Source organism: Triticum urartu, chromosome 4A, assembly GCF_056163025.1.
Source record: "Triticum urartu cultivar PI428250 chromosome 4A, HENAU_Tu73, whole genome shotgun sequence".
Classification (NCBI taxonomy): domain Eukaryota; kingdom Viridiplantae; phylum Streptophyta; class Magnoliopsida; order Poales; family Poaceae; genus Triticum; species Triticum urartu.
Genome location: NC_141876.1, coordinates 19,056,940 through 19,067,698, shown reverse-complemented (window position 1 = coordinate 19,067,698; position 10,759 = coordinate 19,056,940). Strand labels below are relative to the sequence as shown.

Below are 10,759 nucleotides of genomic sequence, written 5' to 3'. Positions count from 1 at the left end.
GCGCTCCCCCTGTTGTGTACTCCCACTATCTGACAGGTGGCCGTCACCAGGACCCTCATTGACGGCGGCGCGGGCCTCAGCGTGCTTTCGGGCGAGACTTTCAGCCTCCTCTGCATACTCCGGGAGCGGCTGCGACCCAGTCGATCCTTCTCGGGTGTTGGGGGCGGATCATCCGATTCCCTGGGACAGATCCGGCTCCCGGTAACCTTCAGCACCTACGACAACTTTCGCATGGAGATGGTCGACTTCGACATCGCCCCCATAGGCCTCCCTTACAACGCCATCCTCGGCTACCCGGCACTAGCTCAGTTCATGGCCGCCATGCACCCGGCGTACAACCTCATGAAGATGCCCGGGAGCAGCGGTACCATCAACGTGCACGAGGACACCGGGGACACCCTGCAAGTACTCAGGCTCGCCTTCAAGACGGCGGCATCAGGACGGCCCGTCAATGAGGAGGCCCCTGAGCCCAAGGGGGCTGCTCCCGCCAAGAAGAAGCAGTTGTTCACCCAAGACAAAGCAGAAACCAAGCAGATACCAGTCGACGAGGACGGGTCCTCCAGTGCCACTTTCACCATAGGCGCTAACCTTGAGCCTGAGCAGGAGGAGGCCTTGGTCAAGTTCCTGCGCGCGAATAAGAAGGTATTTTCTTGGGAGCGTCATCAGCTGGCGGGGATCCCCAGAAGTGTCATCGAGCACCACCTCAACGTGTGCCCAAATGTGCGCCCCGTAAAGCAGAAGGCCAGGCGGCAGTCCACGGAGAAGCAGGCATTCATTGCCCAAGAGACCCGCAAGCTAGAGGCTGCCGGGGTCATTCGCGAGGTTCGGTACCTGGATCGGTTGGCCAACCCTGTCGTCGTGCCCAAGAAGGGGGGAGGAACGCATGTGTGTCGACTTCACCAACCTCAACAAGGCATGCCCGCAAGATCCGTTCCCGCTCCCCCGCATCGACCAGATCGTCGATTCCACCGCGGAGTGCGACCTGCTATGCTTCCTGGACGCCTTCTCCGGGTATCACCAGATCAAGATGGCAGTGGAAGACGTTGAGAAGACCGCTTTCTTGACCCCGTGCGGGGTATACTGCTATACATGCATGCCGTTCGGACTGCGTAACGTAGGGGCAACCTTTCAGCGGCTGATGCACATCACCTTGGGCCCACAGCTCGGAAAGAATGTCGAAGCCTACGTTGATGACATTGTAGTAAAATCTCGGGAGGCCAAGACCCTGATACAAGACCTGGAGGAGACCTTCACGAGCCTCGACGCAGTAAACCTGCGGCTCAACCCAGAGAAATGTGTGTTTGGCATCCCCTCGGGCAAGCTTTTGGGATTCCTCGTGTCCCATCATGGCATCGAGGCCAACCCCGAGAAGGTCAAGGCGGTCGAGGACATGAGTCCACCAAAGACCCTCAGAGAAATGCAGAAGCTCACTAGGCGCGTGACCGCACTAGGGCGCTTCATCTCCAAATTGGGGGAGCGAGCGCTGCCTTTCTTTCAGCTGATGAAGAAAAAGGGGCCCTTTGAATGGACTGAAGAGGCAGATAAGGCGTTTCAAGATCTCAAGAGGTACCTGACCAGTCCCCCAGTCATGGTGGCTCCGTGCCCACAAGAGCCCCTGCTGCTGTACCTCGCCGCCACACCCTACTCCGCAGCGCAGCCCTGGTGGCAGTGAGGGAGGAGCGCCAAGTCAAGACCGCGGCGGCAGCCTGAGGAAGGACGAAACGGGAACAAGGAAAGCCTGCAGAAGCCACAACCGCAGTTGAGGAGGGTCGGCTGCTGAAGAATGCACCAGAGGCAGAGGAGACCGCACGACCGAATGGACCACCTCCTGAGGCTACGTCGCCTCGTGAGGCGCCCTTACCTCCCGAGGGCGCAGCAACCCCAGATGCTCTCAGCCTTGTTGAGCACCCAGTTTACTTTGTTAGCACGGTGCTACGGGACGCGAGGGCATGGTACCCAATGCCTCAGAAGCTCCTCCTCGCGCTGCTGGTAGCCTCGCGCAAGCTGCATCACTACTTCCAGGCTCATCCCATCAAAGTCGTCTCATCATACCCCCTGGAGAGAGTGCTCAGGAGCCCTAACTCAGCCGGAAGGGTCGCCGAGTGGAACATAGAGCTGCAGGCATTTCAGCTCGAGTTCAGCACAACCAGGGTCATCAAGGGAGCAGCGTTGGCGGATTTTGTGGCAGAATGGACGGAGGCACCAGGCCTCAAGGCCGACGAGGGTCGGTCCCACTCCCCGGGGAGCGAGGCGCCAGAAGGCTGGGTCATGCACTTCGACGGGGCGTTCTCCAGGCATGGCGCCGGGGCTGGGCCGGTGCTTATATCGCCCACTCAGGACAAGCTCTACTACGCTGTACAGCTCTGTTTCCAGCAGGGCGAAAAGGTCTCTAACAACATAGCGGAGTATGAAGGTTTAATAGCGGGCTTGAAGGCCGCAGCTGCCCTGGGGGTGAAACGCCTGACCATCAAGGGCGATTCACAGCTCCTCGTCAATTTCTCCAACAAGGTGTACGAGCCGAAAGATGAGCACATGGAAGGCTACCTTGCGGAGGTCCGTAGGATGGAGAAGCAGTTCTGGGGGCTGGAGTTGCAGCATGTGCCCCGTGGCACCAATCAGGAGGCCGACGACATCGCCAAACGGGCATCCAGGCGGTTACCTCAGGAGCCTGGCGTCTTCGAGGACCGGCTCTTCAAGCCCTCAGCCCTGCCATCATTGTCAAATATGGCTCAGCCTTGGGAGGAGCTCCCCCAGCCACCTGCCTCAGGAGCCCCGGTCTGTGGCCCGGCCTCGGGAGCATGACTGCTCCTGATGATGGAACCTTAGGAGGGGTGCTGGATCACGGAGCTCCGGAGTTACTTAACACAAGGGACCCTGCCGGAGAAGGAGGAGGAGGCGGAACGTGTGGCACGGCAGGCCACGGCATACTGCATCAAGGATGGAGAGCTCTACCGGAAGCGACCAAACGATGTATCCCTGCGCTGCATCTCCAGGGAGCAAGGAAAGGAACTGCTGGAAGATATACACGGCGGAGACTGTGGACATCATTCATCGTCACGGACCCTCGTCGGCAAGGCGTTCCGCAGTGGGTTTTATTGGCCCACCGCACTCAATGACGCCGTCGAACTGGTGAAGGCTTGTGAGGCCTGCCAGTTCCACGCCAAGCAAATCCATCAGCCGGCAGGAGGCCTGCAGACTATACCCCTTTTGTGGCCATTTGCAGTCTGGGGGCTGGACATCCTGGGCCCATTCCCTCGGGCGCCAGGGGGCTACCGCTACCTCTACATCGCCGTGGACAAATTCACCAAGTGGGCCGAAGTAGAGGCCGTCCGCACCATCCCTGCGGGTTCCGCGGTCAAGTTCATCAGGGGCATCATGAGCCGGTTCGGGGTGCCAAACCGCATCATCACAGACAACGGTTCGCAATTCACTAGTAACCTCTTCAAAACATACTGTGCTAACCTTGGAACGCAGATATGCTACGCTTCGGTGGCGCACCCCCGAAGCAACGGCCAGGCTGAGCGAGCCAACGCAGAGGTCCTGAGGGGCCTCAAGACCAGGATGTTCAAGAAGAAGCTGGAGGCCTGTGGCAGAGGTTGGTACGACAAGCTTCAGTCCGTGCTGTGGTCCATCTGCACCACCGCAACCAAGCCAACTGGGGAGACCCCGTTCTTCCTGGTCTACGGAGCGGAAGCAGTCCTCCCTCACGAGGTCAGACGTCGCTCCGCGCGGGTCCTGGCGTTCGACGAGGCGCAGCAGGACGCCATGCGGGGGATGGACCTCGTGTTGGGGAAGGAACGTCACCGGGAGGCCGCGCTGCGAGCGGCGAGGTATCAGCAAGCGCTGCGGCGATATCACTGCCGCAACATCCGCCCCAGGACTCTTGAGGTAGGGGACCTCGTGCTCAGGTGGGTCCTCTCCAGGGAGGGATTGCACAAACTCTCTCCCATGTGGGAGGGCCCGTTCAAGGTTGTTCATGTTTCCAGGCCCGGCTCCGCGCGCTTGGAGACTCAGGAGGGAGTGCCGATCCAGAATGCGTGGAACATCCAGCACCTCCGAAGGTTCTACCCCTGAAAAGGCCCAGAGCCTGTGAAGCAAGGCGAGTGCCTGTGAAGATCGTCTCCTTTTGGAAAGGCCCAGAGCCTGTGAAGCAAGGCGAGTGCCTGTGAAGATCGTCTCCTTATGGAAAGGCCCAGAGCCTGTGAAGCAAGGCGAGTGCCTGTGTAGATCGTCTCTTTTTGGAAAGGCCCAGAGCCTGTGAAGCAAGGCGAGTGCCTGTGAAGATCATCTCTTTTTGGAAAGGCCCAGAGCCTGTGAAGCAAGGCGAGTGCCTGTGAAGATCGTCTCTTTTTGGAAAGGCCCAGAGCCTGTGAAGCAAGGCGAGTGCCTGTGAAGATCGTCTCTTTTTGGAAAGGCCCAGAGCCTGTGAAGCAAGGCGAGTGCCTATGAAGATCGTCTCTTTTTGGAAAAGGACCGGAGCCTGTGAAGCAAGGCGAGCGCCTGTGAAGCTATCGCGTTACAGAAAAGGCCCGGAGCCTGTGAAGCAGGGCGAGTGCCTGTGAAGCTGATTACCTCTAAGAAGAAAGGCCCGGAGCCTGTGAAGAAGGCCAATGCCTGTGAAGCTCGCCGCCCCGTGACACTCTCACGTAATAATGAGTGGGGCTGTACACGCCCCGGAGTCTCAAGAGCGCCGGCCTCAGGCCCTGGGGCTCCCTCCCACGCCCAGTGGCAGCACTTAGCTCCGCGCTGGTGAGAAGACGTCGAAGACTAGATTAGGTGCCGGACGCGGCTTTTTCATTTGCTTTCCGCAGTTGACGTGTTTACTTGCATTTGAAGTCTTATTGAAGTTGTCGCTGTTGCTGATTTGTGGTTCGCCGATTTCCGCTTCTCGCTTTGGTTTCTCTCGTACACGACCTCGCGAGGGATGGTGCCCGAACATGCTCGCGAGCATTTCTGCTCCAGCCGCGGGAAGGTTTCCTGGCCCTGGCGCATTACAGGAGCACCCCTTCTAGTCCGTGCCCCTCGGGCACCGCGACGCGCACACAGGGCCTGGGTCGGTCGCCCCCCGGCAGGGGCCAAAAACTATCTACGCACAGGTGTATAGTTAAGAGGCGCAAAAATGAGATCAAGGTAATAGTTAAAGCGGCAACATTTCCCAACACGCCCCAGGGGGGCTCCATGCAGCTATTCTATCTTACACAGGAAACAAAAGAGAAAGGAAAAAGACGAGCCCGGCGCAGCCCCCCTCACATCGGCCCACGGAGGCGACACGGGCTGCCTCAGGGCCTCAGGCGGACTCCCTCTCGCGCTTCATCGGGGCGCGGCGGCGGGCGGACGAACCGCCACCTCCCAAGCAAGCTCGATGGCGCAGGGGAGGACTGCTGCCACCGCTGGAGGAGTCGCTTGAGAAAGAGCTGACGAAGCTTGGGGAATCGCGGACGCCGCCATCCACGCGGGCGCTATCTCCTCCACCGCCATCGGAGCGGGGCCCACGGATGCAGTCGTCGTCCTCAGGGCAGCACCCCGCGCGGCGACCATCTTCCCCAAACACCCTCACATAGAGGGTGGCGTCGCCGTCGAACCTGAAGTGCAGAGTGCACCGACGCTCCAGGCCGCGAGCGCGAGCGAACGCCAACCAGCCACGAGTGAAGGCCAAGCCCCCGCTGGCGGAGACCTCCAGCGCGACCCACGAGGACCTGCTGCAGCAGCCCTCCGCCTGGAGCCAGAGGCCACCAGGAGCGCCGGCCGGGAGTTCACCAAGGAGGAAGCGAGGGAGCGGGAGCCGGGCGCTAGTCGGCTCCGCCGACCAGACGACGAACTCTGGCAGCGCCTGCACAGCGCGAAAGCGCGGCCTGGGAGAGCGCGCAACCCAGGCGCGTCCTTCGGCCACGACGGCTCGCCCGCCACCGTGCTGGGAGCCGCCCCCATGGCCACCCAACGCTGCCGGGGCGGCCACCGGATGCTTCCGAGGGCGCCCACGACCACGCTTGGGCGGGGGAGAGGCAGGACCAACCTGGAGGGCCTTCCCCTTCTCTGCAGCCGAGTACCTCCTCGATGGAGCCATCACACCAAGGCGGAGCAAGAGCAGAGGCAAGGGAGACGGCAATAAGAAATGGACTGGAAGGGCACGCGCGGTGCCGTACTTATAGCCGGCGAAGGCCAACCGCCGGTCTCCACGATCACAGGTAATCATAACACGATCTGCATGCAGGGACTTGTCCAGCTCGCGCGATCACCGAGGCGTCGTGGGGAAGTGGAGACGCCACGTCCAATCAACCGCCACGCGGCGCCCAAGGCCGCAGGCTGTTAGGGCCCGCGGCGCTTCGCCCTTGCCCTTTCGCCTCTCGGCACGGCCATGTCCATGCGCGCCTTGGGCCCGGGGGCTACTGTCGGCGTTCTGGGAACGGGGGTCCCCAGACTTGCCTGCATGCGGCCTGCGGCGTGGCTCAAAGCGGGGCCCAGCACAGCCCATCTTCACCAACACAAGAATCAAGACCCTCGCGAGGGGCCAAGCCTCGCGAGGCGGACGACACGGCGCATCCTCAGGCGAAGCCTCATCAGGCTGGCTCACGAGGAGGCGGAGAGCTCAAGGCGGGGTACGTCGCGAGGTGCCCATGACGCAAGCCATGACGACTCAGGGCGCCAGGCGGGCGCCAGCGCGCGCAGCGTCCTTCTTTCCTCTTCGGTGCAAAGGGGACAAGCGCAGCCGTGGAGTACCGAGGCATCAGGCAAAGGTTGCCACTTTAGTGCAACGAGACCAGGACCAAGAGGACTACGAGACGGAGTTCACCATGGAGCCCAGCGCGGCGTCATCACCAGAGCCTTTGGCAGGCGAAGACTGCTTTTGTCAGGATAGATGTACTAGATGTTCCCCTTCAAATTAGCCCGCCATTGTTGGCTCCCTTCCCGCTCAATATTTGGGAAGAGGACCAGGGCCTCTATAAATAGGACTAGCCACCCACATAGCAAGGGGTTCGATCAGTTGGATATTGGTAGGAAGCAGAGCAAGAGAGTGAGAGAGAGAAAGGGTGACTGAGCTCCCTCTAGAAGTTCATTACCCCAGCCAAGAACAGACCCTCGCGAGGCTGTTCTCCCTTGTATTGTTCATCATCACCAGCCCTAGGAGGCAATCCTCCAACCACACACTGGACTAGGGTTTTACACCACATCGGTGGCCCGAACCAGTATAAATCTTGTGTCTCTTGCGCAGTTTTTTCAGTAGTTTAGATCCTTGCGAGACGGTGAGGTTGAAGGCGTAATCTCCGCGCGCACCCCAGTGTTCGAACCTTAAGGGTCTGCCGGAACGCGTGATCCGACAGTCGTGCCAGAGGATCCCGTCGAGCAAGAGCGTTTTCAATGCAGGCTTATGGCCACGGCAAGAAGCCTCAAGAAAAAACAACAACTTAGAGTTGATCAAGATTTGCTAGTCGATAGATGGACTAAAGTCCTTGCGGCCGAAGAGCATAAACTCGAACGCCCCTCCAAGAGCTACCCAAAGCGCAGGTTGCTACCCCGATTAGAGGAGGAAGCACTTAAACCTACATCACCAGCACTTGATACGGCCGGCCGGCCACCTCGTGGCCGCGACAGAGAGGCCTTTCGGCCCTCCACTCAAGCCGCACCCCGTACCAAGGCACGGGAAAATGCGCTAGACCTGCGAGATATGTTGGAGGACAAGTCAAGGCAAACAAGATCGATCTACGGATCGCGTGGGCGCCCCACGACTCGAGACGATAACCGTCACGCCGGACACAAATCCAGTACGGCCGAACACAGTAGACAAAGCTCATCGGAGCTACGTCGTGATATAGCCCAGTACAGAGGCGCCGCACACCCACTATGCTTCACAGACAAAGTAATGGATCATCAAATCCCAGAGGGTTTCAAACCCGTAAACATCGAATCATATGATGGCACAACAGATCCTGCGGTATGGATCGAGGATTATCTCCTTCATATCCACATGGCTTGCGGTGATGATCTCCATGCCATCAAATACCTCCCACTCAAGCTTAAAGGACCAGCTCGGCATTGGCTTAACAGCTTGCCAACAGGATCAATCAGTTGTTGGGAGGACCTGGAAGCCACATTCCTCGACAATTTCCAGGGCACTTATGTGCGACCACCAGACGCCGATGACCTAAGCCACGTAATTCAGCAGCTAGAGGAATCGTCCAGGCAATTCTGGACACGGTTCCTAACAAAGAAAAATCAAATAGTGGACTGTCCGGACGCAGAGGCCCTAGCAGCCTTCAAGCACAATATCCGTGACGAGTGGCCTGCCCGGCACCTTGGACAGGAAAAGCCGAAATCTATGGCAGCACTCACGACACTCATGACCCGCTTTTGCGCGGGAGAAGACAGCTGGCTTGCTCGTAGCAACAATATGACCAAGAACCCTGGTAATTCGGATAACAGGGACAGTAGTGGCAGGTCGCGTCGCAACAAGCAGAAGCGCCGCATTAACGGCGACAATGCTAAGGATACGACAGTTAATGCCGGATTCAGAGGCTATAAATCCGGTCAGCGGAAAAATCCATTCAAAAGAAATCCTAGGGGGTCATCCAGTTTGGACCGAATACTCGATCGCTTGTGCCAGATACATGGCACCCCCGAAAAGCCGGCCAATCACACCAACAGGGATTGTTGGGTGTTCAAGCAGGCAGGCAAGTTTAATGCCGAAAATAAAGACAAGGGGCTGCATAGCGATGATGACGAAGAGCCTCGGCCACCGAACAACAGTGGACAGAAGGGTTTTCCCCCACAAGTGCGGACGATGAACATGATATACGCAACCCACATCCCCAAGAGGGAGCGGAAGCGCGCGTTAAGGGACGTATACGCGGTAGAGCCAGTCGCCCCAAAGTTCAACCCATGGTCCTCCTGCCCGATCACCTTTGATCGAAGGGACCATCCGACTAGCACCCGTCATGGCGGATTCACCGCATTGGTTCTAGACCCAATTATTGACGTATTTCACCTCACTAGTGTCCTTATGGACGGCGGCAGTAGCCTGAACCTGCTTTACCAGGATACAGTGCGGAAAATGGGCATAGATCCCTCGAGGATTAAGCCCACCAAAACGACCTTTAAAGGCGTAATACCAGGTGTAGAGGCCAACTGTACAGGCTCAGTCACACTTGAAGTGGTCTTCGGATCTCCGGATAATTTCCGAAGCGAGGAGTTAATCTTCGACATAGTCCCATTCCGCAGTGGCTATCACGCACTTCTCGGGCGAACCGCATTCGCCAAGTTCAATGCGGTACCGCACTACGCATACCTTAAACTCAAGATGCCAGGCCCTCGAGGAGTAATTACGGTCAATGGAAACACCGAACGCTCCCTCCAAATGGAGGAGCACACGGTGGCCCTTGCAGCGGAAGTATAAAGAAGCCTCTCCAGGCTGTTCTCCAGTCCGGCCATTAAACGTCCGGACACCGTCAAGCGCGCCCGGAATAACCTACAACAAGATTGTCTAGCATGTTTCGAGCAGGCGTAGCAATGCGGCCCCAACCCCAGCCCTCGCAAAAATGCGACACCAGTGCTTTGCGTACATAACTACGCTCTAGAAATACCATGGGTATTGGGGGAGGGGCACCATCATGCCACGCCCGAAACACGGCTTAAACCGCACCAAGGGCTGCCGATTTTTTAATTTTCTCTTATTTGCAGGACTCCATTCTTCGGAAGGCCTGTTCGGCGGTTCAATTGCCGCACAAACGATGCAAGAACCAGGGAAGCAGACAAGCCATGGTGCATTACGGAACTCCCAGGTGGTCTCTATCACGAGAAGTATACCTGTTTCGCATACCATTCTACAGCCTGCCCCTGGAACGGACATGTTAAATACTCCAACCTTTTGCTTATCGCATTATTTGTATCGTTCTGCTTTGATCGCAGCCCTTTCTATTAAAACAATGCATAGCTTTCATCTATTTTTGCATTACCTTTTTTTACAAATATATATGTTCCTTAACGATATGTCGCACCCGTACACTTTGGTACATCCAAAATACGCCAGGGGCTTTAGTACCCCTCAATATGGTGTGAGAAGTCCGAACACTTTAACAAGTACGACACCCCGAACTTATAGCATTATATGCATCGGCTCCGAATCATGTCTTGGGTCAATAGTTGGGTTTGCCCGGCTCCTATGTTTTGGTGCCTTACGTTCCGCTATATCGGGTAAGGTAGCACTAGGAGAACTACTGCGATTGTGCCCTACTTGAGCTGGGTCGAGCACCACAGTAGAGAAAGCTAAAACTGACTGTCATGATGAAGCGAGAGTTGGTCGCTGTTCGAGAGGTTTTTTCGAGTCCCTAAAGACTTATGCCGCTTAGAGAGAGGAGTCAGCTCTGTCCGGCCAAGGCGTGGATAGCACCCCGAACTCGGTCTTCCGAATACCAAGGGCTTCGCCGAAATTTAAAATTATAGAATTCTATGGCTAAGTGAGAGTGTTCAAGCATTATAGTCTGATTGCCTTGTTCGTTGTGCTGAGCGCCTCCCTCGAAGGACCCAAACATGGGGGAAAAAGCGCTCAGGTTTATCCCCGAACACCCCGGCACTAGCGGCACGGGGGCAGAAGCCGATGACTCGCCATCTCTCAGAATTGATAAACAGCCGCACAGAAGGTAATATTTTAAATTCCAACAGCATTGCTTAGCGCATATGAACAAGTTTTCAGCGCACAGGACAAAACGAGCGAGTTTTACTCAAAAATTACATCCCTGGAACATTCATCCGCCATAAGGCGGGCACC

General features: G+C 57.4%; 1 protein-coding gene across 1 annotated transcript; it reads left to right on the top strand.

The window, feature by feature from the left end:
- The first annotated feature begins 231 nt into the window (after nt 1-231).
- Nucleotides 232-1,672, top strand: LOC147974511 (uncharacterized). The gene is made up of 4 exons (XM_087520062.1): nt 232-405; nt 604-885; nt 1,133-1,372; nt 1,499-1,672. Exons 1-4 carry the CDS (start codon nt 232-234, stop codon nt 1,670-1,672), a joined length of 870 nt encoding a protein of 289 aa, XP_087376188.1.
- The last annotated feature ends 9,087 nt before the right edge of the window (nt 1,673-10,759 follow it).